The sequence below is a fragment of the Lacerta agilis genome, chromosome 2 (genome assembly GCF_009819535.1).
Source record: "Lacerta agilis isolate rLacAgi1 chromosome 2, rLacAgi1.pri, whole genome shotgun sequence".
NCBI lineage: Eukaryota > Metazoa > Chordata > Lepidosauria > Squamata > Lacertidae > Lacerta > Lacerta agilis.
In genome coordinates, this window is record NC_046313.1 from 54940638 (window position 1) to 54967229 (window position 26592).

General features: G+C 39.5%; 2 protein-coding genes across 3 annotated transcripts in view; both read left to right on the plus strand.

The window, feature by feature from the left end:
- Positions 1-13057, plus strand: part of SEC24A (SEC24 homolog A, COPII coat complex component) — a 32499-nt gene extending 19442 nt beyond the window's left edge. For both annotated transcript variants that reach the window (XM_033140113.1, XM_033140114.1), the window contains exons 12-23: positions 187-242; positions 1363-1569; positions 1781-1901; positions 2901-3059; positions 4302-4475; positions 5005-5115; positions 5486-5661; positions 6426-6563; positions 6791-6895; positions 7044-7136; positions 8434-8537; positions 9927-13057. In XM_033140113.1, coding sequence (XP_032996004.1) covers positions 187-242; positions 1363-1569; positions 1781-1901; positions 2901-3059; positions 4302-4475; positions 5005-5115; positions 5486-5661; positions 6426-6563; positions 6791-6895; positions 7044-7136; positions 8434-8537; positions 9927-10041 — 1559 coding nt within the window. In that variant the 3' untranslated portion in view covers positions 10042-13057. The remainder of the gene's footprint in view (positions 1-186; positions 243-1362; positions 1570-1780; positions 1902-2900; positions 3060-4301; positions 4476-5004; positions 5116-5485; positions 5662-6425; positions 6564-6790; positions 6896-7043; positions 7137-8433; positions 8538-9926) is intronic.
- Positions 13058-16637: 3580 nt separating this feature from the next.
- Positions 16638-22769, plus strand: CAMLG (calcium modulating ligand). The gene is made up of 4 exons (XM_033140115.1): positions 16638-16860; positions 19473-19924; positions 21240-21305; positions 22480-22769. The coding sequence occupies exons 1-4, from the start codon at positions 16683-16685 to the stop codon at positions 22660-22662; spliced, it is 879 nt and encodes a 292-aa protein (XP_032996006.1). The 5' UTR covers positions 16638-16682; the 3' UTR covers positions 22663-22769.
- The last annotated feature ends 3823 nt before the right edge of the window (positions 22770-26592 follow it).

A 26592-nucleotide genomic window follows, 5' to 3' on the forward strand; every position in this document is an offset into this window, starting at 1 on the left:
CATATCCTTGACTGAAGTGTCTGTTGCTGTGAAAGAGCTGATATTTCCTGCCTGCCTGCACTATTTTGGAGAGAATGCTTTACAAGCACTTAATGCATTTCGTAGATGTGGGGAATATTTAAGAATACTTCTTAAATAGTCAAACTGATTCAGAGAGCTTTCATCACATTTTTGTTTTTCTTGCAGAAGTGTTTATCCCAATGCCGGAAAACCTACTAGTAAACTTAAATGAAAGTAAAGAGGTAAGATTAATACTATGCAGTCATTATGCAAGTATATGTTTAAAACAGATGTCATTTAACTCTGTCCTTTTTATCATTTCCCCCTAGCCCTTGTAAGGCTATGAGCTAAAGTTTTTTGCCCACTCCAGTTGATTGGTTGCGCAAATATGTACAGTGCAAAGTTCTTTGGCAACTGACTAAGCGACATCTCTTCTAAGAAAAAAATAAATGATAAAACTACTAATCTGAATTTGAGGGAGTGGGGGAAGCTGACTTCTGAAACTTTTAACAGTTATACTTGAACATGTTCAGTTTGAAATCCTTTTAAATCAATGGTTTCCAATTATCTTCAAAGTAACGTTTTTTAAAAATATTTCCTTTATGCTTCATGTGTGTTTGGTATAGATTCCCTCTTTCTAGAAGAAACCAAATATTGTATAAACAGGTGCTTCCCAAATTATCAAATCATCTGGTATTAGTGCTTCCCAAAATATTCAAGTCTTCAGTTTTATTAGATTATGCTGCCATGTAGTCTGATACAAACCGAAGTTCCATGTGTGCTTGCTTGAGAATTGGTAGGATATAATGCATATTACGGGAGTTGCAAAACTGCTTTAAAGCACAGATACTTTGTAATACTAATCAAGAGGACTTTAAATCCATATTAAAGTGTTTCTATATGAGATTCCACTTCAGGAATTTAGCATTGCTTTTAAGCTAATACCCTTGGTGAACACGCTACAGGCACAGTAACTAAGCCCCACCCCCCAAAAAAAGAATCCCAAATTCTGTTTATCCAACCGCCCACCTGTGTTGCAGATATTGAAGATTCTTTTAGTCTATCTTGAAATTATAGTCAGAGAGGCGAGGATAGTAATGGGGTGGAGATTGGGACCACATTATTGGACAAGTATGTGAAAGATAGAAAGGACAGTTAATTGAATTTGTGGGGTTATGTTTGATTTTGAAAGAATGTATATATTGGAAGGGGTTGGGAATCTTCAGAGACCAGTTGCTATAAAATGGCAAGGCTTACTATTTGCTAACAATATGTCTTTTATGAATGCTTCTAATGAAATTTTGAATTCTATGGGAGACATGTCTTTTGAAAATTCTAATTCTCTTATTCCTCCCCCCCCAGCTAATTCAAGATTTATTGAAAACTTTGCCTCAAATGTTTACTAACTCCCTGGAAACTCAGAGTGCTCTGGGACCTGCACTACAGGCTGCCTTTAAATTGATGTCCCCCACCGGTGGTCGGATTTCTGTCTTCCAGACACAACTTCCAACTGTAGGAGTGGGTGCGCTCAAACCTCGGGAAGAGCCTAACCAAAAAGCAGCTGCAAAGGTTAGCAAAAGCTGCTTTCTATGTATTCTTTAAGTAACCCTTAATTTAACTTGTCTTAATGGCTGCAATTGCATCCCCTCAAAACACCGTTTTGAACCCATGCCCAGTCTCTTTTATGGATAAGTAGAGCTACTGCTTCAATCCATGCAAGTTTATGGAGAAGAGCAGAAATGTGTATGTTGAAGTTTTATCATTTTGTTTTTTTTACCAGGACATCCACCTTACGCCATCTACTGACTTCTATAAAAAGTTGGCCTTGGACTGTTCTGGACAGCAGGTTGCAGTTGACCTGTTCCTCCTCAGTGGCCAGTACTCTGACCTGGCTTCATTAGGTGAGTAAGGTATTTTCACATTTATGTTTCCTGTTGTCTCATTGTAAATAGGAAAAGAAATCAGCATGATAGTTTTAACAATATGTTTTAGATAGTAAAAACTGAATCTTAATGGTGGGTTCCAGTTGGAGTTTAGGAAGTTAAATTTTAATGGAATAAGCCCGCAACTTACACAGGGGGTTATGTTCTGGGGATCATGCCTAAAGCCAAAATTATGTATAGTTAAAACCCACCGGATTCAGTTGTGAGTGTGATTGACAGTCATTTTTCCCAGAACCTCTGGCCCATTCCATCTTTTTTCTTATATATATATATTTTATATTATATATTTATACACACACACACACACACACACACACACACACATACGCGCAGATCCTGAAGTTGAGGCTCCAGTACTTTGGCCACCTCATGAGAAGAGGAGACTCCCTAGAAAAGACCCTGATGTTGGGAAAGATGGAGGGCACAAGGAGAAGGGGACGACAGAGGATGAGATGGTTGGACAGTGTTCTCGAAGCTACTAACATGAGTTTGGCCAAACTGCGAGAGGCAGTGAAGGATAGGCGTGCCTGGCGTGCTCTGGTCCATGGAGTCACGAAGAGTCGGACACGACTGAACAACAACAACAACAACAACAACAACAACAACAACAACATACGCACGCTATATGCCCTGTGTATAAAGCTGAATGTGCACAAGTTAAATTTGCATAAGCTTACTGTAACATTTCTACAGTATTCTAAAATACCCTGGTACATACCTTCTCCCAATACTATTAGTACAAATCCTGATACTATCGTTAGATTGTATTTAGTGTGTGGACTGTATCAGGTATGTTCCCAAAAAAGCTCAATAACTTCAATCCTAAAAAAAAAGCTTAACAACTTTGGTTGGCCCTCACACATGTTCACTTCAAATCCGGCCCTCTTTGAAAAAAGTTTGGGCATCCCTGGAAGTGTAGTTTGTTCCTTCAATTTTTCCTTGGATTTTTATTTTTAGGCTGTATATCGAGGTATTCAGCTGGTAGTGTCTATTACTACCAATCTTACCATCAACAACACAATCCTCTTCTGGTGGAGAAACTACAGAAAGAGCTGAAACGATACTTGACTCGGAAGATTGGTTTTGAGGCTGTCATGCGAATAAGGTGTACGAAAGGTCAGACAATTTAATTTGCTAATGTTAAGCAAAGCAGTGCTTCCATAAGTGCGCAAATAAGTAATTGGCAGAAGCGCACATGCAAATATTAAAAAACTTAGCATCATGAATTTAGAATATTTAGAGCAGTGAACATGCATCTGTGAATGTATTAGATTCTCCCAGTGTGTTGTGATCCAGTGGTCCAGAATACTGGGTGGTTGTTCTCTCTGTTGACGAGTAGACCAGGCTGTTTCCAAAAAGAAAAGACTTGGATGAGTTGAATTTGGAGTCAGGAAGCAGTTCCTACTTCCATAGAGCTGGATTTCTGCCTCTTCAGTTTTAATGGATACAGGTTTTTAAATCTTTCCTTTTACAAAAAATAGCACCTTTGTTTATTTGTTACTTACTTTTGAAAATAAATAAAACAAAATTAAAGAGAGAGAGAATATTCTTCAACTAACTAGCCTTGGGAAAGGTACATGTTTGTTTGTGTGAGCTTGCCCTAGATTTACATATAGAGTCTACCAAGTCTAGTTAAAAATAACCTTCAGACAGTTCTGACAGTTCATCCCCCGAGTGTTAACCTTTAAATCAAGATCAGGTGAAATAGTAATGGAGTTGCTTCTCTGTCTTTTATTTTGAGAGCATTATTGTATTTACCTTAGTTCCCCTTACAGGACTTGACCGACTCCCTGTGATAATGCAAGTGTTAATACATGTGTGTATTCCTTAAGATATTGTGCTACTTATCTGTTTAGTCACTGAGGCTGAGACTTTGAGACATTGGCTTGGTCCAAAGAGCCCTCTGCATGTGCCAAAATAGCTTCCACATCAGCACAGAAGGATTGTTGCCCTTTGCACTTATGTTAACTATTTCTCTAACAGAGCTTTTCAGCAATGTGAGAATTTGTAGTGGAAATGGGTGCTAGACAGCAGCAGTATGTCCCATGGAATATCACGTATGGCCCTTTGGATCTCAGCCATTACATTATACAAGTTCTCTGAATAGAGGACACCTAGTAATTAGGTGTTTAGTGGCACTGCCTAAGGCTGGTCTGATGCTTGAGAACTGGATAAATTACTGAACTTCAGCAGCTTTCAGACGTGCTTATGACTTTCTTTGCAAGAAGTCAAAGCGACATTAGCTCAGGTGTTTATAAAGTAATATTAGTATTCAGCATTAAGGAGACAATGCAGTCAAAGTGATTGTGCAAGATTTGAGGTGAAATAGTATTCCTGAAACACTTTTCTCTTCCATAGGCCTTTCGATTCATACCTTCCATGGCAACTTCTTTGTACGGTCAACAGATCTGTTGTCTTTACCCAATGTGAACCCTGATGCAGGATATGCGGTACAGATGTCAGTAGAGGAGAATCTCACAGACATGCAGGTTGTCTGCTTCCAGTCAGCTCTCCTCTATACATCTAGTAAAGGTAAGGATGTCATGGCATCAATTGCCACTAGGAGTATCTGCTACAAAATATATACATGCTTGTTGATCTACATTTTTTTTGTGACGATAAGGTTAATTGGTCTTGAGTCTTCATAGATCTGACTAATTAGCAACACTAGCTTGTTCGTAGTTTTTTCATTACTGCATTCATGAACTCCAGGCCAGAATGCACATTGTTAAATAGAACAACTGCTTAAACTGAAGATGGACAATTGTAGTATTTACAATTCTATGATTCTGTGTTGAGATTCCTGCATTGTAGGGGGGTGGGACTAGATGATGCTCGGAGTCCCTTCCAAATCTACAGTTCTATGATTTTTCTTCCACCAGTGTCCCTGGTGGAAGTTTGGTTGAAAAACTGCAACCCGTATTTGACTTATGTGAATAACTGCATTTGGGGGGGGGGAACTATTACTTATAATGTTGGGCTACATCTGTGAAAGTTTCTGAAGCATCACCTGGACACATTTATTAAATGCAGCTCTGATGTTATGGATTTCCCTGTGCAGGTGAAAGGAGAATTCGTGTTCACACTTTGTGCTTACCAGTTGTTAGCCAGCTGAGTGATGTTTATTTGGGAGCTGACGTGCAAGCAATTATCGGGCTGCTAGCCAATATGGGTAAGTGCTTTGGTTGTTTCTTTGAATGTAAGGTATTTGTAGTTTTAAATAATAATGTGTGAACAATTATTATTTTATTACCACCATATTGCTCTTGAGATACTGAAGGTGGTGGTGAATGTTTTTGGTTTGTATTGACATAGAATGCATAACATTCTGCTATAGCTGTGTGGGTTCAAGTGGCTGGAACAATGACTCACTGTGTGAAGGGCTGGCATTCTGCCATCTTTGGTTTGCATTCTTCCTAGCTTGGTGTGTGTGTGTGACAGGGAGAGAGAGAGAGTGAGTATCTTAAGCAACTGTAGAACCATAGATCATCAAGAACGCCTAACTTAGTAGCCAAAATCAGCATGTACTTTTTTTCCTTTAGCTGTTGACCGGTCAGTTACTGCTAGCCTGAGTGATGCTCGAGATGCACTGGTGAATGCTGTAATAGATTCCCTGTCTGCGTACCGGTCCTCTGTCCTAACCATTCAGCAGCCTGGACTCATGGCTCCGATTTCATTACGTCTCTTCCCACTGTATGTGCTGGCTCTCTTAAAGCAGGTAAGGACAAAAGTGAAATTGAAAACATAATATCCAGAATATGAAGTTCCCGGGAGGTGCACCAAAATACATGGAAACACTCGCTTTTGCCATTTCCTCTGTCCACTGCAGCTCCAGCAGTTTTTTCAGTGTTCCATTTTGGCTTCCCTGAACCACAACAAGTTGTGGTTATAGCTTTTTGACAGCAGGCTATGATAGGCAGTTGTTCCTCAAGTCCTGGTGTGTGAGGAGAAACTGGCCCTCTGGATTTAGACTAATGAATCCTACCTTCTAGATTGATTGGTGTTGGTTGCTGTTGCACTTCAAATTTATTAACTATATTTAAATCAGACTGTATCAAACACAACATGATTTTTATACAAACAAATAAGCAGAGCACAGATTTGCCAGCAAAGTTGTCCTATCCACTGCAAAGACTTCTGCCTGCACAACAGACTGCTTCTCCCTGTGTCCCCCTGCCTCCCTAAATCTATTCCAGGGGTTTCCCCCAATCCTCTGGAGCAGATGGGTTTATGTGTGTGAGGAGACAAAGTCTCCTTGCACAGGTGCTAACAAAACAATTTTGTTGGATATGCCGCAACTCTAGATTCTGAGTGCAGGCTTGCCTGCAACCCGTAGCTCTTGATGTGCTGCCCTCTGAGATGTCCTTTAACCTTCCTCTCTTACATATATTACCAAATGGGATATAAATTGTATGCTATGCATGCTGTGTATGTTTACTTCCTGAGTAATGGATGTGGTAACAATGCTACTTTTATTCACAGAAAGCATTCCAAACTGGGACAAACATACGTTTAGATGATCGCATCTTTACCATGTGTCAAGTGAAGAACCAACCTTTAGTGTACCTCATGCTTATGATGCATCCTAATTTATACCGAATTGACAATCTCACAGACGAGGTATGATAATTTTTCTCTAAATTGTGCCTGTAAACGCCACCTCTTCGGCCTCGATAAGGTTTTGCCATGATTAAGGTTAATCATCCTGAAGGGTAAAATGTAGTTGGAACATACGGGTTGGTACATTGCGCCTTTTTGCACATGATAAAGGTCTCTATTTCTATTGTTAATCAAGATCTGACCTGTAGCCTCTTCGTATCTTATCCATTATATGCATATTTCTTTAGGGAGCCCTCAACGTCAATGACAGAAAAATACCTCAACCTCCCATTCTCCAGCTGTCTGTGGAGAAGATAAATAGAGATGGTGCCTACCTTATGGATGCTGGCTCTGTAAGTTACATTCTGCTAAAATTCATATTGTGTGCAACATGTGGCTCATTCTCTTTGAAGCTTCGTGGTTGTCATTTGCCAGAAAGTGTATGAGAGGAGTAAAATGCATAGAGTAATGTTTTCTGGTTATCCATGTCTGTCTTTTCAGGTGATGTTTTTGTGGGTTGGAAAGAATTGTGGACAGAACTTTATCAGCCATGTCCTTGGAGTTCCACACTATGCATCAATACCACACAATATGGTAAGAATGTACAGGCAACTCCCACAAGGGTGCACAGTGCCAAAAGGGGGCAGGGTGGGGGCAGAACAGGGCCAGAATGGACTTCTGCACATCCCGGAATGGAACCCCCACGTAAGCAAGGATTCCCCTGTAATTCAGAAGAACTTCTGTCTCCTTAGAACTACATGAAAAAGTTAAGCTACACAATTAAAATTCCTGCTGTGCAAACTGCAGTATTTTTAAGGACTGGCTTAGAGGCAGCTCACTTCACCTGTTCTGATCTATAGATATCCCTCACAAGTGTCTGAATTTATGGGCAGCATTCAGTGAAATAGTTGCACTCATGCAGAGGGATGTGTTTCCTCTAGGATTCCTCCAGATTGGCTCTAGGGAGTTGAGAAAGCCCCCAGAGCAGATTTAAGGGTTGTGCAGGCAGAGGAGAAGGGGAGATGGTTCCATTGCATGAGGAGAAACCCTTACACTGGTAGAATGATACACTTAACACAATGTTGAATACACCCTGTATTTCCTTATTTAGGGGAACAAAAATGTTTCCTCAAAGATTTTCCACTATGTAGGCCTGAGGGTGGGGAATCTCCAGACTGTGTGAGCTGCCATAATTTTCAAGGCTGTTTGCAAGTGGATGGTACAGAAATTGCTTGCATAGGGCCTTTGAGGCAAGTCCCTTTGACGTTGTCACATGATATCACAATGGTGTCAGGTGATTGAGGGATCCACTTCCAGTCCTGAAGGAGACATTTGGGATAGAATCCAATGGAGTGTAAGCAGGTGTCCACTTGTGCACTGCAGCTTCCCCTCTGCCCCTGTCCCATGCACCCCAAAACTTGCGCTGGAGAGTTGGAGTAGCTTCCGGAGCGTGGGGTTGGGGGTGGGAATCCTGTTACACAAGCGAATTTCTATTGCACATGCAAGTGAACACCATTGAATGTGTCTTTGTTTAAGTATACACATTGTTCACCATCAATTAGCCAGAAGTTGAAGATAAAGAACGGTGCAGAGAGTGAATCCTACTGCTGACAAAATCTTTTAAGTTTCAGAAGGGCTGCTCTTGCACCATGGTTGATTGATAGTGGGTTGCTGACAGACTGCTAATGGCATTTTGCACAACGCAGGTTTACTTGAGCAGCAGTGCCTGAAAATATGCAGTGGGAACAGTTTTTGCCTCCTTCAAACAAATGGGGGTTATGCATATTCTTGCAGGTATATGGGGGCCAGTGTCAAACTGAATATATCTGAATATATATAACCTGAATACTTTAGATATTATTTTTGATTGGCCCCCCCTTTTTTTTGACAGACACAACTTCCAGAACTTGATACAGCTGAGTCTTCTAGAATGCTTGCTTTTATCTCTTGGCTGAGGGAGCAAAGGCCCTTCTTTCCTATATTGTATATTTTAAGGTAAGTGGCATCTTTATATGAGAAGATTACACCAGCATACATACTTGGTTGCCATGCAGCTTGCTGCTCACCTGGGACAGGTGCAAAAACCAATAAACAATCACGGAAATAATAACCCAATATGAAATACACAAAACCATGAAAAACTCTGAAGTATGAACTATGCAAATATATTAATGTATATTATACCAACAAATTGACTGAAAGTAACATAACTTAACACATATCTACAAGTATCTCCTCAAAGGCATAGCCTATGGCATACTTTCCAAATATAATCAACTCTTAAAGTGCAAAAGTTCAATATGCAATACTATGTGCTGTAGAGTGATTGTACAATGAATGCTCATAGATATGGTGTATACAGCAAAGTCCCTCAGACATCCTCGTCTGTCCTCCTACAGGTCGCTAGCTTGAGGTCTCCCCGTTTCACTGGTACAGTTTCTTCAAAGGAATGGACTTCATAGACAGAAATACAGAATAACAAAGTTTAACCATGGCTAAAAAGCTCCAGCAACTCTAACGTTCACCACTCTGGCAAAGGCTAATATTTAGAGTTGCTACAGCTTCACTGTACCAGTGAAACGAGGACGTCTGAGGGACTTTGCTGTATACACCATATCTATGAGCATTCATTGTACAATCACTCTACAGCACATAGTATTGCATATTGAACTTTTGCACTTTAAGAGTTGATTATATTTGGAAAGTTTGCCATAGGCTATGCCTTTGAGGAGATACTTTTAGATATGTGTTAAGTTATGTTACTTTCAGTCAATTTGTTGGTATAATATACATTAATATATTTTCATAGTTCATACTTAAGAGTTTTTCACAGTTTTGTGTATTTCACCTGGGACAGGTAGCAACTGGCTCTCTGCGAACAGCTTAGTTACAAACTTCCTCTACTGCATGCCCCCACCTATTAAAAAGAGGAACATTGCCTGCCTGCTTGCTTCTGGCAGAGATAGAGTGAGACCAAATTCAATGAAAGTAAAAAGGGGTAGCAACACTGATATTTGGTGGCATATGGGGAGTGTTAAGGGATTTACAAATGGAGGGATGCTCAGACCTTTAAATACTTACCTGAAATGGCCAGTCTTGTGGCATGCATGGAATTCCCACACAAGCCAGTAGTTCCCTTCCATTTCAGTAGCAAGAACAGCTACAGGGCTGTCCCAGGTGCTGCCATGAATGAAGAAGTATTTGCTTCTTCCGATCCATGTATGTATCAGAGTTTGTGCCTGTGCAAACAGCATGAACATCTTTAATGCTGTAGTTTCCCGACATGTTGTTTTTATCAGACAATTAATATTGTAAATATTTTCTAGGAATGAAACATTAAAAAGTGTTGATGCTCATGAAATTCTGTTTGCTTTTATTTTTAAGGGATGAAAGTCCATGGAAACCAAGTTTCCTGCAAAATATGATAGAAGACAGAACAGAATCTGCATTATCGTACTATGAGTTCCTTTTGCATATTCAGCAGCAAGTGAATAAATGAGCCCCTTTCAAAGGACTGTTCCTGCATACAGAACACTTGTGCTTGTAATGCTCCTATAAAGTTTTTGGCCTGATGCAGTTGATGAGAATCTCACTGTGATTTTCAGAAAGAAAGGAAAAACAAAGTAAATAAAGGACCACCAAATCCTGTACTTCAAACAATTAAAATCCATTTGAACATGTTGGATGCCTTTTTAATTTGCTGCAGAATGTTTCACTGTAAGTAGCATTATAAAGGCAATATTGAAGAGATGAACCTTTATAAAAGATTTTTTTGTCCAAAATACTATGTTTCTAACTTTTTGTTTTGTTTTTCTGCTTTGTTTTGCTGCTATATTTCAAACCTCCCAAGACTGAGTTGCAGGGAAACTATATTGTCTTGATTTATACAATATGTATCACTAATTTTTTTAAAAATACATTTTTAAAGAAGCAATGAAACAATTCATTGTGAACAAAATATTTAATGAACATAGTTTCTAGTGCTTTTCAAAATGGATTATGATAAGCAAGGCAGAGTAAACATGAAGGGATCTGGCTGGATTTAAATGAATATGAAACAATTCATTTAAAAAGCTTTAAGATGCACCAGTATTCTAGTACCTGAAAGAACCATGAACTTGCACTATGTCCATTGAGAATTCTAATCACATGGCCTGAATCGGCTACAAAAATGGTGACCATGGATACTCGTCTTCGATAGTAACATGATGCGTGTAAGTCTTAATTCATTAATTGAAAGTAAATAGGGGAACAGACTGTCCAACCAAAAGTCTTTGATTGCATTTGATTAAATATAAAGTCACATTTTTATATTCAGTTTAAGATTTTTAATACGAGTGCTTAATGGTGACACTAAGCCATAATCATCACGTTAAAAACAGTGTTGAGTAACTTGTATAAAATCCAGATGAGCATCTGACATGCTGCCATTTAAAATTGAAAAAAATGCAGGGAAGACTTTTTGTGGCTTTAATGGAAAAAGATTTCAGAAATCCTGCTTAATAGGCAAGAATCCCAAGTTCTGCATAGTATAAGCAAGAATAATAAATGTTAGTTTTACTCATACCCAGGAAACTACTGTGAAATAAATCATGGCAAACAGCATTAGTGTTTTTTATGATATGTCTGTGTAAATTACCACACAAGCAGCCAGCATTAGTATCATCCTTCATCCATAATAGAACTTCAACTTGTAGCTGTCTTGGATTTCTATTTTTTCTTGCACCTCTTCTCCTCTCCCAAGAAAAGTGGATCGGAAATATCTTTCCATTGCACTTCTTCCTTGGTGTTCCTTTTGTGGAATGATACTTTGCAGCCATTTTTCAGACTGTTGCTTTTGTTCAGTTATAGAAGATTAACTGAAATGTCCTCAGTGACGGGCATGGGTAAGCATTACATGCACAAAAAGCCACTAATGTTCTCCAAAGAACTGTGGTGTTTATAAACCAGCATTTCGAATCGGAATACCAACTCTTATCTACTTCTAACAACATTGTCTGCTAATCCATCCGGTGTGTCAGAGTGGTCTATAAAAAGTTGCTTATAGAATTGTTCACTTTCGTGTTACAGGTGTGTGTGTGGGGGAATCTCCCTCTTCAAAAGGGATTAAAATACCCGTTGAAATCTGCAAAAGAGAAGTTCCTTATTGCTGGTGTCATTCTTTTTTTTTAAAGTACAGTAGTAATTCAGTTATGGAAGTTGCTATCAAGAACGATATGCACATTTTCAGCATGTGATCATAATTTAGTGCCTGCTTGTGAGTACTGGAATATTATTATTTTGACCATAGTTCCATTGACTCTTCTAAACAAAAGTGTAGAAAATATACCAAAAACAATTTGTGCATAGAAACAGGCTTGTGTGCTTAGGTTATTTTTCTGGTTCAGGCACAGGTACTGTGCATGGATCATCCAGCACCCCTTGGGTGAATAACTGCTCCTTATGCTGCACACATAATATTTTGAACAGATAACTGGTGTCGCCAGGCTTGATTGTACTCCTTGGGGTGGTGGGAGCCCTTCAATGTAGCACCATGCCCAGCTGTCTCCTGAGCACAAAGATACTTAGTTTGAAGAGTGTGTCGCGGGGTGTGTGTATTTCAAACATGGTTTCACTTCATGTAAGACAGGATGATAGGCCTTGACTGAACTAGCCTAACTGAGGGAGAAAATGATTTCAAGAATAAATCCCTAATCTCCATCTCTTTAACAAAAATAAAAAAGATGGTGAACACATTATACTGTCTGGATAGGAATGCTTTTTAGAATGTTCATACTCTTTTTTGCAATATTGAATTTTCTAATTTTCCTCATGATGGACAAAACTACATCTGCTTCAAGTTGTATTCCTTTTTAATAATAGGGATTGCAGGGCAGACCCATGTGTAAAATTGCCTATGCTATACTTTTACTTAGAACTGTCTCTTTTAAGATCTGTAACGACTTGACTAGGCAAGAATGGCCCTGATGCTTCCATCTTAGTGTGGCAGTTCACAACAGATGTTCTCTATTTTTCTAGTTTTAAGATTTTTAAACAATTTAGTATGATTGATGGATATGTTAAATTCAGTCAGCATCAAAACCATCCATTTTAATTAGCCTTTACATTTCTGTAATTTCATAATTTGCAATAATGATGTTTATTTTTATTCAAAATTAATTTAACAGAATATATAATCATACAGAATGTGAAGGGACCATCAGATGTGACATAAAGCTTCTGTCCACCAGTTACAGATTAAATCCTTACGTAGTAAATTTGATTTTGTAAAGTAGTGTAAAATATTGTAATATTAATCCTTGTTTTCTGAACTCAGACATTGATATTCGGTGTGAAATTGTAAACCATGCTCTTCTGAAATTGGAGGCAAGGTTTTACTTGTTCCCCTTTTTACAGTTTGTAATTTTCACTGTTTTATTCCTGTATAAAGTCATTTGTAACACATGCAAATGCTTATTTTAGCTGTGCTAATTTATCAAATTTGGCTACTCAATAAAATTAATTGAAAGAGCTCACACAGAACTTCATCAGTCCTTTTTACAAACGGAAGTTGGACGCCACAGAGAACCTGGCAGTATCAGTGCCATAGCCAGGCTTGAAGCCAGACTGGAATGGAACCAAGTAATCAGTTTCCTACCAAGTATGCCTGAAGCTGGACTGCCACCACCTTCCTGACCACCTTGCCCCAAAAGGAAATATTCACCATTGGCCAATAGATTAACACTTCTGGGTCCAAGTAGGTTTTCTAGAGGAGATGCATCACTGCCTCCTTTAAGACAGGTGGTACTCCTCACTCTCTGTTGAAGCATTAATCACTTCCTGAGCCCACCTAATCATCTCCCTGCAACTAGCTCTAAGAAGCCAGAATCAGCAAGGGACAATGGAGGCCTGTGGTCAGCTACACTTCTCTAAGCAGCTTGCCCACACTCTTAGGTTGCAGTAATCTAAACTGATCCAGGGCTCCAGATGCCTTAGTTGGACTTAGTGTACCCACGGGGATACTGCCTACCACCCTATTCACAAAAGGTTACAAGTAGAGAGTCATTAGTGCACATAAAGGAGCTTAAAGAGCAAATGTCTTCATTATATAACACACATACACCAGGAAAATTGTTTGTTTAAGGGGTGGTATGGGCATTGGCACAACACTTATTTAGAAGGAGGGGAGGAATGAAGGACAAAAAATTAGCAAGTAAAAGCATAATTGCTTCATATGTTGTACAAATGTTAATGCTGTAATCCTATGCTTGCTTATTTGGATTACAGCCACTGAATATAATGTAAACATGCATAAGATTTGGGGGTGCGTGGATTTTACAACATCTCAGGAAAGAGCACTTACAATGGCAAGGTATATTTCACCAAAACTTTAAAAACAACCAGAAACTATCAGGTATACACGACCCCCGCAAAAAGACATGTCATGACATCCTTGGCACCCATTTGATTCCTATAATTAATGTATAACAACTCTATTGCTGTCTTTTGTTTAATTGAAAAGCATAGGTTTCATGCAATTTATGAATGTTATCCTCTAGTTGTAAGGATATCTACATTTAGGAAACAACCAGTCTATAATAACATAGGATGGGACAGCATTCCTTACTTGTGTAACCATAGATGTGTGAGTATAAGACTTGCATGTTTATGCAGAGATTGCTGGTTGGAGTGCAGCAAACAAAAACAACCATCCCTAATTGGTTTTGAGGATCTAGAGAGCAGTGGAAAGAAAGTAGAATGGGAACACATGGAATTAAATGGAAGGTGCTTGAGTATGTCTTTTTTGTGTTATCTTTGGAAGACATTAACACAATGACACAGCCGCTTTCTCAAATTACTTGACAAGGCTTTAGAACTTCTAAAATCACCCTTCAAGAATTCCAGTAAGAATGGTGCAGTCCCTTTTATATTCAGACAGAAATATGGTGATCTCTAAATCAAAATATTGCAATTACAAAGGTGTGACAAAACCAATTTAAGCCACAGAAGAGGTGGCTAAGTGTGACATGTTTTATTGCAACAGTAGGGTTTTGAAATGGGCACTAATATTTTAACTTCTAAGTTATTAGCTGGACCAAATGATCTCACCTGCTAGACTTTTTTATCCATATGACGACACTGTCTGTAAATGACTTCACTGTTGTAGTTAAGTGTTCCTGTAAATGTGTATGTGCTAGTCCTTTTGTAAGCAGAGGGAATTCATGGTTCTGTCTGGGGAGGGAGAATATGAACCATAGAAAAATATTTCTCCTAACAGTACCAGGAAGACTGATGCTGTAGTAAGTTTATTAGTACAGTGGTACCTCGGTTTACGAACTTAATCTGTTCTAGAAGTCCGTTCTTAAACCGAGGCGTGCTTCCCCTAATGAGGCCTCCCGCCACCGGTGCCCTTCCACCGTTCAGATTCCGTTCTTAGACGGAGGTAAAGTTCGCAAACCGGGACACTACTTCCGGTTTTGCAGAGTTCATAAGCTGAATAGTTCGTAAACAGGGCTTGTTCTTAAACCGAGGTACTGCTGTATAGAATTGTAGAGTCGGAAGGGACACAAAGGGTCGTTGAGTCCAGTTCCCTGCAATGCAGGAATCACTGCTAAAGAATTCCTGACAGATGGCCATCCAACCTGTTTACTACATTTGTGGTTTGGGTCTACCACCTTCCCAGGTAGTCTGTTCCACTCTCAAACAGCTCTCACCATCAGAGAACTTTGTCTATTTGCAAAACAGCTCTTAGGTGTGGAACTCCAAGCAAGATGATGGAAAGCATGGTTTAATTCTAAGTGTCATTTTTAACACTCCATAGTAAGGAACACTTTATTATACTTTAAGTGCTAATGTTCATGATTTCACATGTCAAATTCTGGTGGGTCTGCTTTAGATTTTGCTAGGGTTGTGAAAGAGTAAAGAGATTAATGTCTATTTTGTAGTTTTGTGCATGAGAAACATCTTTGTATGCACTGCATAGCTGAGTCAGTTTACACTTTGAGCTTTGGAACAATTTTTGATTCCTTAACTAAATACAGCTCTTCCTGCTTTTATCTTGGAGAAGTCCCCCAGACATCCAGGTGTTTTTAGGCACCCATGATAGGAGAGGGAGACAAAACCTTGTATGTGTGTACTTACTGCTCTGTTTAATATATGTTTCCATAAAAGACCACAAGCTTCCATGAGAGATGTGCTATGATTAGCAGGCATTTTCTCGAAGACCAAATAACGCTAAGAGCTATGAAAACGGGATCTGAATGAGACAAACCCTTAAAATATGGGCAAGTTATCTGTATTTCCTCAGATAAAAGGTGCACGTTGCTCAAAATTTCTTAAAAGGGAAAATTAGTTTTAATGGAGCAAAATGGGTGCCTGATTGTTTATCTTTAAAGAAAACAAAAGGCTGTTTAAAAAACGAAAAACAATAAACACTGTTTTAATTTTTTTGTTCAATATGAGAAAGGCAAAAGTAAAAGTAAATAGCTGTTGGCAGCTGTTCGTTCATAAACTGAGAACAGGCTATTCAGCTTGGATGCTAGGCTAATAAATGTTAACTCCAAAAATAAATCCGATTGTGGACCTCTGGTGCCTACTCCCAAGTGCATAGAATTTGCAGACTACATTCCCTCGAGTAATTGTCCTATTTTTCTGTTTCATTCCCCCAAATACATTTGTAGAGTCAGGTTTGAAGATGCCACCATCTCCTGCATTAGGACAAATGCTACAGCGTGGAGCGATTGTGACACACGCACACCACTTGCTGTATGAGGTCATCGCATACTCCTTATTCTCGCCCCGGCTCTATTAATGCCTCTCCCTCCAGCGCGCAAGGGCACGCATTTCTTCGCGAGGCTGATTTCGCCATCTTTGCGAAGGGCGCCACCCTCCAACGAAAACAGCCTCAGGTTACGAGGTTTGCCGTAAGTTCTCGCGATTACAGTAAAAGCCTGTCTCCACAACCCGCATCCAAGATGGCGCCGCTCGTGCCACCGGCTGGAGGCGGTTCCTAAAATGGTGGCGGCAGCGGCGCCTGCGCGTTAGCGAAGGGTTGTCAGAGCGGGGCCTGGCCGTTCCCCATTGTGTGCCTGCTGCGAAGAGGAAGCTCGAGGGCTTTTCGCTGCTGCCTCTGCTGCTGCCGCCGCCTCGGTGCTGCTAGGGATGGAGACGGAGCCTCTGGAAGGAGACGGCGGCGGCCATGAGGGTCCTAGGACAACTTCGGCCACGGCCCCCGGACTCACGGCCTCTCAGCGCCGGGCCGAGATTCGCCGGAGGAAACTGCTGATGAACTCGGAGGATCGGATCAACCGGATCATGGGCTTCCACCGGCCAAAGGCGGGTGAGGACGGGGCGTGGCTTTGGGGGGCGGTTTTTGACTGCGCTGGGGATCCCCTGCATTGCCAGGGCGCTTATGAACGACCTTCTTCCTTCCTTGCCGGGGGTGGGAGCATTCCCCGTCAAGCCCTCCTTTCCTTCCCGAACAATGGGATAACATAGCCCGTATATTAACAAGCTAATCTGATTGCTCAAAATGACGCTGCCCCTCCCCGAGCGAAATAGCGCGTTCGTCTTATCCCCCACTCTCCTTTTCAGTAAAGGTGCTTTGTTTGAAGATGAATCAAGTTCTTTCATGCGATTCAAGGATGTCTGTTTCAGCATTGAAAATGGTCACACCTGCCTCTACGTCCTTTGGGAAGAACAGATCACGCACAATTTATAAATTAAAGAGCGTTTCGTTCAGGATTTGTGTTCCCATTTGCAATGGAGAAGGCTGAACGCTCTTACATTTGACGCGAAAGTGCCAACAAACCATGCTGAATCATTTCAATACTTAATACTGAATGAAATCAATATTTTTTTCATAATTCTATTCTCTGAATCATTTTTATCCCACCTGTTTCTTATTTATTCACTCAATTTATTAGGTTTTTTTTTGATGACGTGTGGGTTTAAAACAACTATTACCAGCAAGAAGCCCTGGGTGGGTGTATCCTTGCAATAAGCTTGCAAGGTGTGACTGCACAAGAACTTTATGAGAGAACAGGGATTTGAATCTTTCTACACATTTAACCCTAACCAGTATAACACCAGACTGACTGGTCTCTCTCCTGTTATTTACCATTTAGTTAATGTTTCCAGTTCACGATATAATTTGTAACACTTGTTTGCCTTGTGTTGCCATTTTTAAATGTGGAACTGAGCCCTAGACGATTTGCCTACTGCTTGCATACTGAATCTTTGTCATGTTCCTTGATTTTCTTTGAGTATGTAGATAGTTTTATTAATGTGCTGTGCTTCTGGTTGTATTTAAAAACAGAGAATGTAACTTAACATTTAGGTGGGGAAGCTGTACAGTAGCTCCTGCTTTTAGTACTTTTTGGTCAAGAAGAGGAGGAAGAGAGTTGTGGAAATCATTAGAGCTTGCAGGTGTATACGTGCTTTGATTCTTTCTGTGTCCTTCCAGTACTCTTTAATATTTTCAGAGCTGAGATTCCACAGTATGTATTGGTGCCATGCTAGTGTGTTTGAAATACTGGAGATTGAAATAATTTCTTTCTAGTTTAAGAGTGCTAGTAATCCTCTGAAGAAAGATGACAACTTGAAGCACTTAAGAGTCCCTGAACCAGGTGTTGCTAAAGCTTTTTTGTCTCATGGGTCACATTCAGTATTGGCCAAACCTCTATAGAGGCCACAGGTCAGCACTGGATGTGGCCACCCCATACCCTCACTTGTGCACACTTGCATGTGTATACTTTGCCCTCAGCTGATTTGTGCAGATTAGCTGAGGATCCTCAAAGTATTGGTCATCAAAGTATTGGTCTGAAGGCCAGGGAGAGGGTGATTTTCATCCCCATCAGGTTTACACCTTTCTATCATTGTAGCACCATTACCAGTGCTTTTGTTTTCTAGAAAAAGAGTTTCAGGAACACCCACTTTTTTGAGTTGAACTTTTTTTTAGGGGAAGCCAAAGCTGGCCTGGGGGGCAGTCACCCCTGTGCTAAATGAGGGTTTGGCACTGCTTCCTCCCCACAAACATGCCCTCCTTCCTTCTCTTCTTCCTGGCCAACACTAAGGGGAACAGATGCTTCATTTTAGATTAACCACTGTTTAGTTTTCTGTCCAAACCCTGAACTATGGCTAATCTTAACTATGGTTAACTATCTTAACACATCTGAAGAAGTGTGCATGCACACGAAAGCTCATACCAAGAACAAACTTAGTTGGTCTCTAAGGTGCTACTGGAAGGAATTTTTTTTTATCTTAACACAGTTTGACTGAGCTTGGATAACATGAGAAGATGTGACTAATCAAAAATGGAAAGCTCTGGGAGAGGTTGGGTGAAAGCATGTTGCACAGACGCGTCAAATGACATCATGTGCAATGCATGTGCAGAAGTGCCAAATCGCGACCTGCATGTGCGCAGAAACGGCGCTGCAGGTTGCAAACTGCTCATGATGCGAATGGGGCCCCAAAACGGATCCTGTTCGCATCCAGAGGTACCATTGTATAAATAACTAAATCCTTGGTTATCTGTCAGTATATCACTGCACAGGCCAGTTCCTTAATGTGCAAAGACCTGAAAGAAACAGCAGGTATTTAGCTGCGGATGGAAGGGGGAGTGTTATTAGGCTCCATGTGAAATGTATATGCTATTCTTGTTTGACCCCTCTTTTCCTTACAGTGCTTAGTTCCACAGCTGCATGGCCTAGGACCTTAGTCAGTAGGGATCCACTACCAGTTTATGACCTGATCTCAGATGATCACAACAGCAGCCCTACCGCTATACAAATATATGGTAAAAAAAAATAAGAAGAAAATGTTCCCCAGATGCATGTTTCGGTTTAAACTGAGTCCCAGGTTTGAAAACATGGAAGACTACTAGCCTAGGTCTTGTAGAGTAACCTACAATATTTAGCATAGTGACTCCTTTATTTTTTGCCTCTTCTTTAGATGATGACAGCCATTCAGAATCAAAACTTCAGCTGGAACAAGATAAGCCAAGCACCCTTCCCACTCCGGTTTCCAAACGGGTTGTGCTAGGTGACACTGTTTGCAGTTTGGCAGGAACAGCCGACCATGCAAGCAGTGCAATAGAGCACAAGGGAGAGAAAAAGGACTTGTTTAGCATAACTCCCGAGGTTGGAAATGATGGCACTGGCGAGCTCCGACAGCGCAGCAGAGGGGATCTGATGGAGGTTCCGCAGAGAGCACCTCGCCACGGGTTAGACCAGTATCTCTCGAGGTTTGATGAAGCGATGAAGCTAAGAAACCAACTTATCAGTGAGAAGCCAAGCCAGGAAAATGGAAATGTGGTGGAGGAATTTGATTCTTTCCGCATTTTTAGATTAGTGGGGTGTGCACTACTTGCCATTGGAGTTAGAGCTTTTGTGTGCAAATACTTGGTGAGTAAAGAAAAGTCTTAGTAACTTAGTACTTCTTGTTTATTTGACCGGGTTGCCTTACTGATAAGCCCAGAAAGTTTAACAGTGGAATTTGCATTAGACAGATAAGGAAAAGTAATAACTTTCTCTAGGCCACCCATTAAGTTCATAGCTAAGTAGAGATTTGGATTTAGGCCCAAATCCATAATTCTGTCCGCTCTTCAACAGTGGCTTGCCCTAAGTACCGGTAGTATTTTTGAAGGGAAATTCTCTGTAGATCTGTAGTGTAAAGCATTGTGATGATTGAGCAATGATTATTTTAAGACACACAGTGTTGGCAAGAGGATCAGAACCACAAGAAGTTGTAAGCTCTGGCCCAGCAAAAGCATCAAGAAATTACTGTACTTTGGTGTCCTTCTGTACTGACAATAATTAAGCTATAGGTAGCCCTGGAAGCCCAGGACTGCCAGCAGTGTTGGTTACTTTTCAGGCTGTGCCAAGTACTGTTCCAGTCTATGCAAATAGTGCTAAAGCTCAGCTGACAATTTACTAGCCAGTGATAACATTTGATAGTGGAACAAACGTGGCCTTATGCATGAAACATAACTACAAAATACGCCTAGGTTTCCCCTTGTCTTAATCTTGTTGTGAGCTAATCACATGAAGTGGCCTCTCCAAAGCAATGGGCTAAAGTTTTCTTGCCATCAGAACCATTAAGGAAGATGTAACCATCTAATTTTAGGACTGAGGTCAAGTTGGCCGGATATGGGCACAAATTTCTAGACATTAAAATGAAGACTGCTATCTTAAGTTACATAATCATCTGTCAAAAATCATACAAAACTATCCAAACCATTTTGAGATTCCCAGGCTCGTTTTTATGGGAACTGGATAATCAGCAGAAAAGCATTTCCTAACTATATAAAGTGCAATGCCTAATCATTGCTACTATCAAGTTGCTTTAAATTATTCAAAAGTAAATTTGAATGTTATTGTTTAATTATGTGCAAGGATGATTATTGACTGAATGATTCATATGTAATTTTCCTTGGGGACTTTTTGAATGGACATGTTCCTAGACATTACTATAGCATTCTAACCCTATAGGTCTGTACCAGTACATTAGATATATGTTAGTGACTTCTCTGGATCTTCCTTAAATATAAATTCAGTCTGTTTCAACAGTGGTGCTTTGAAATTTGGTTCTTTTCTCTATATTTTCCAATCAATTGGCTGAAACACTTCATAGACTATTTCCTTGAAATAATGTAGCAATGTGAATTTATTGTTACTACTTTCTGTTTCATTTAACTTTTTTGTTTCTTTCCCCCCACAGTCAATATTTGCTCCATTTCTTACCTTACAGCTTGCATACATGGGGTTGTCAAAGTATTTCCCAAAGGTAAGACCTTTTTTAAGGACAAATGGTTTATCAAAATGTCTTGCCTTAAAAAAAGATTTGACAGAAAAAGCTCCGTGTTAGAATTTTCTTACCTTTTATGCAGTGTAGCAGATAATTAGAAAGCAAACAAAGGACTCAGGCCAACAATTACCATTCAATAATGAGAATAATCCCTATTCACAACTCAACAGTAAACATTAAAAAATGAGAAACATACAACCATACAATTTATATAACGATGCAATTTTCGAGAGTATATGTCCAATCAAGAGGACAAACTTTATCTTTAAATAGTTTTCACAAACTGAAATTTTCAAGTGTAATGTCTAGGCAAAAGCGCTTGAGCAAGGGCACAGATCAGGGCTCATGAGGGCCATGGTCTGGGCAGACTCCTGAGGGCTGAATTAAAAGGCCTTGCAAGAGGCTGCATTTGGGGCCTTGGGCATGAAGTTTCTGTCCCCTTTGCTTTACATTTTTGCCCAGGGATTGTTGCACAGCCTCATGTCATCTTCTCATCTTTTAGCGTATTGATCAAATATCTTACAATTCTTTCAAACTGGTGACATTTTCAGCTAACTTTCCTTTGCTGTCATCATTGTTTTTGTGACAGTTGTATTGAGTGAAACACGAGAATTACTAAATGTGGATGACAAAGGACTTATTAAGTAACCATTAGGGGACAAAAATCCCCTTTAGTATAGACAACTGGCAAGCGAATGTAATGGAACTTTGAAGAAAGGAACAATTTCCAGTGTGATAACACCATTTCCTTGTGCCAAAGTCATCTTCACTACTTCATCACTGTAGCCTCTGCCCTTGCCTGATGAATGTAAGAGAATAGCACCAGCTGCTATTTTGAACAGAAAGAGCTCATCATAATAGAAACAAACAAGCAAGATTACAGGAAAATACCTTTGAGTTGCTTTTTAAAATGCACTTCGAGAGGTGTATGGTAGAATATTAGGTAATCCTATGAAATGTATTATTATTATTATTATTATTATTAATTGAATTTATATACCTCCCTATACCAGGGAGTCTCAGGGCAGTTCACAGAATAAAATCAAGATATAAAACCACAAAATACCTAATAAAAATAAATGTATTAAAGCTCTGATAAGGTGCTTAAAGATGAAAGCTGTGAAAAATGAAGTAATTTTTATTTCTTATACAGAGCGAAAAGAAAACGAAGACCACGGTATTGACTGCTGCTCTTTTACTGTCTGGGATCCCTGCAGAAGTGATTAGTCGTTCCATGGACACTTACAGCAAAATGGGGGATGTTTTAACAGACCTTTGTGTCTATTTCTTTACTTTCATCTTCTGCCATGAACTGCTTGTGTTTTTTGGTTCCTGATGTGCCATGATAGCTGTGGAACCTGGTGTAATACTTCAGCTGGACTGCGTCACTCTTGATTTCATACATGCCTCTGGATATATAAACAGTGTTAACCCTATATCCAATACTTGGTTCAGTGCAGCTTAAGCATACTTTGATAGGGAAGAGCTTTGAAGTCCCAGCTTTGAAGCTGAATTGGTAGATTTTGAGTAGGGTGCAGAGTGATCTCAGATATGGAAGGTCAAATGCAAATATTGGTGAATGGTCCAAGAACACACCTTTCTCTAAAACTGAAATGTGCCCTTTCTGCCCACCACCCCAGTTACAGGAATCATCCTGAAACTGTAATCTTTTCCTTTGGCTCTACGGTTTGAGAGCACAGTGCAGCTGCAGTCTCCTACTTGAATAGAATTATGTTAGTCTTTATGGGTGAATCCAAGAATTCCATGAGCAAAACTCAACTCATCAGATGCTCCTGCTGGAAGAAAGGTGGGGGAGGTGATTTTTGTGTTCCTCCTATACCAGAGGGCTGGGGGTTCACCAGAACATGTGGGGGGTGGCACAAGAGGAAGAGGGGATCAGAAAAATTGTTCCCCTCTCCCTTTTTCCAGCAGGAGTCTCTGATAGGTCTCAGTTTTTCCTCCAAATGGATCTTTCTGTTCATGGAAGGAATGCTCTGAATACAAGCTTATCATAGGAATATCCTAGGAGTTTATTTTATTAGCTTATATCCCTCAGTTCATGCATTTTAGCAGTCAGGATAGTCTTACAAAAATATGGTCAGCACCAAGATTGATTCTACAATAGAATTAGGCTGGATGTATGTTATCATTTTATGTCTTCCTTAAATGGGTAGTATTCTCTTTGTTTTCTTGTAGTTAGGAAGGTTTGATTTTAGGATGTGAATGCAAGAGCTAAGATGAAGCAGTGAAATTCAACTTCTGTATGTGTTCCCATTAAGCATTCATTGGGTGATATCAAACGTTAATCATACTCAAAGTAGACCCATTAAAATCAGTGGATTTTAGTGCTTCATTTCAGTTAGTCTACTCTTGAGTTTGACTTGCATTGGATACTGCCTGTTATCTTTTTTTTTACCTGACTAGGAATTTTAATTACTTGTGTTTACATGATCTAATGCAATATACAGCATTAGTGCAAATTGAAAAGCTGCTCTCTTGGGTAACTATACTTTCGTACTTAAAAATGTCACAAGTTTTGCTCATTCCTCTGACTTGACAAGTGCTTTTTTTTGTTCATTGTAGTGTAAACCAACACAGGTTTCTGCTTCCTATTTCCCACATTTTCCTTCGCAAGAATATAGCATGTGGAGTCCAGCCTCTTTGGGACATTCAAGGGATCATTACATTTATCAGTAGCAGGGGAACAATGTGACTTGTAAGAGTACAGACCAGATTTTAACCATAATTTTAATCAAATGATTAGTTTGTACAGTTGCTTACATGTTCATTTCACATGGGAATGCTGACTCACAAGTACGTTTTTATAACCCATTTGAAACAGATACTTGAAGTGTCTTCCATCAAAAGCATTAGGGCAATTCTATGTAAATGCTCTTGATTGGTTCATTTCTGAAAGGTTCCATTCTATTGGTCAGTACCCTAAAACAAGTCTTTACTTGGTTTTAGCTGGTGGTCCTTCATATTTATTTATTTATTTAGAGTTAAGTTCCTTCAGTAAATCACAGTTGCTGTTTACCATTAAAAACAGATTTTATTACTAAAAAAATTAATAAAAATAAATTAAGAACCCTATAATATTAAAGGCTGGTTCAGATGGAGCCTAGATTAAGAGAGGATGCACACCCAACCTTACTTTCTCCCTCCCTATCTTTCTCTGCTCTGCTTCAGTGCTATGTGCAATGTTTGTGATCCCTGGTTCACTTCTGAACCTGCCATCCTGACAAGTAATTGGCACCAGCCTTAGGTATTCAGTGAGAAATTAGGCTGGGAGAAATCAGGCTATTATGTAATTGTTCCCTTTATGCTGAAGGATGAGTGGATATTTGTCTGGGACCTTAAGAATTAAAGGGAATAAATGTTCTGGAGGTACAGTGGCCATCGTAAACAATAGGTGTTACCCACGTAGCTGTGATCCCCTAAGTTACTGAAATCATTCTGTGATTATAGAGGCTAATGTAGCTTCTCTTTTTAGAGGTGGTCACTTTTTTGTTTTTGTTTTGGATAATCAAAATAAGCTGTTTTCCTTCTTTTGCTTCTTTCCTCCTTTACAGTTTTAATACTGCATTCATTGACCCAAGTTTCACTGTTCTAATTATATCTGTTACATGAAGAAGAGTTTTAAGAATAAATATGGATTCATTGGAGACATCTGTGCACTTGGATTGAGGTGTTTGCCATGGCAGTTCCCCCTGCTGAAGACATGATTCTGCTCAGTTTAAAAAACCAACTTTACTCTTTAGCAGTAGGAACTGTTGTGGCAAAAACAGCAAGCAAAGCCCTGTTTGTATCTGAGTTCTTTCCTGGGCATGTATTTCTTTCCTCTCTAGAATTGGGCCGTGATATATTCTATTGTGTTCAGTAGACTTTGCACTACGATAAAATCTCAGCATCTAATTGTATATGTTATGGTATCCCAAGTAAAACAGCCTCTTTAAGGTCTGGCTGTATCTCTGTTGACATGTTGAAAGGTTCTAATACAAAAGATTCAGAACAATTGCTTTGCAAGTGAGGGCTGAAATTGAGCTGGCATTAAGAATTCTATCTGTAAGGAGTGGCTGTTGCAGAAATACTGTATCTGCGTCACAGAAACCTTCAAAATGCTCTGAAACTTTCATCATTCTCAACTAATAGTTTTGGAAAGTTGATAGAATTAACCATTAAAACACCTTTCAGATGGTGTTTCTGAATTTCTTTAATTCAAATTTGCCATGCTGGACTTTTCAACAGTGATAAATCAGTATCAGTCTAAGATTTAATGGGTAGAACATAGAATGTTCCCATATTGCCCACTTCTGCTATGAAAAGTGATGTATAGGGTGGGATAGCAGGTGAATAGTAAAAAGGTGTTTTGTATGTGGTTCCTTTTGCAAAAACCTCATTTTGCAAAATCCAATAAACCTCATGTGGTCATGTATGTCCTCCAGTGTAATTATTTCTAGACTGCTTCTATGAAGTCTGTTAAAGTTTTGTCTGTCACCATTTATTTGTTGGCACGCCTTTGTAATTCATTTTTAAAGACTACTTGGGTTGTCAAGTGTTTTACTAATATATTTCCAATGTTCTTTTCATTTCCAACTATAGAACATATGTTCATGTAACTTATGGACAAGCATGATTTAGAAAGTAAAGAATTAAATACTCCAGTTAGCTCTGTTGAATCTATTTACACACCACAATAGGCAACATGACATCTACCAGCTGAACAAGGACAATAATGTGTAGAAAGACCTGAAGGGGGGTTATACTGAACAGCTGGTAGCAACAAGCATGGCATGTCACCCTTCTAGAAAAATTAACACAGAAACTAATGAGAGAAATAAAGAAATGCCATGTTTCTATTTACAATTGTGGAAAATGTGAACTGTGGTACTATACTGTGCAATTCCACCCTGAAAGAACATCTGAAGAACTCGGGAACACTGTGTTTGGACACCTGTAAAAAAGGAAGATTAATTCACCCTTCATCATACTAACAACAGCATGCTTCTCTGCCAATCCTGTCTCCCTCTCACCCACTCAGTTCCACCATGACCACTTACCGGTAGTAGCTTTTTACTGTAGGCTATACCAATGCACTACTACTAGGTCAACAGTTGTCCAGTCTCTCTCCAGATTTGGTGGTTTGTTTTATTTATATCTACATCCATTAGTCACATGGCATATTTGTAAGATCCTTGGGCAGTGACTGTGTTAAAAAAGTATATATACACATGAATTAAAGCAGAATTGATAGTGTAGCATGTCT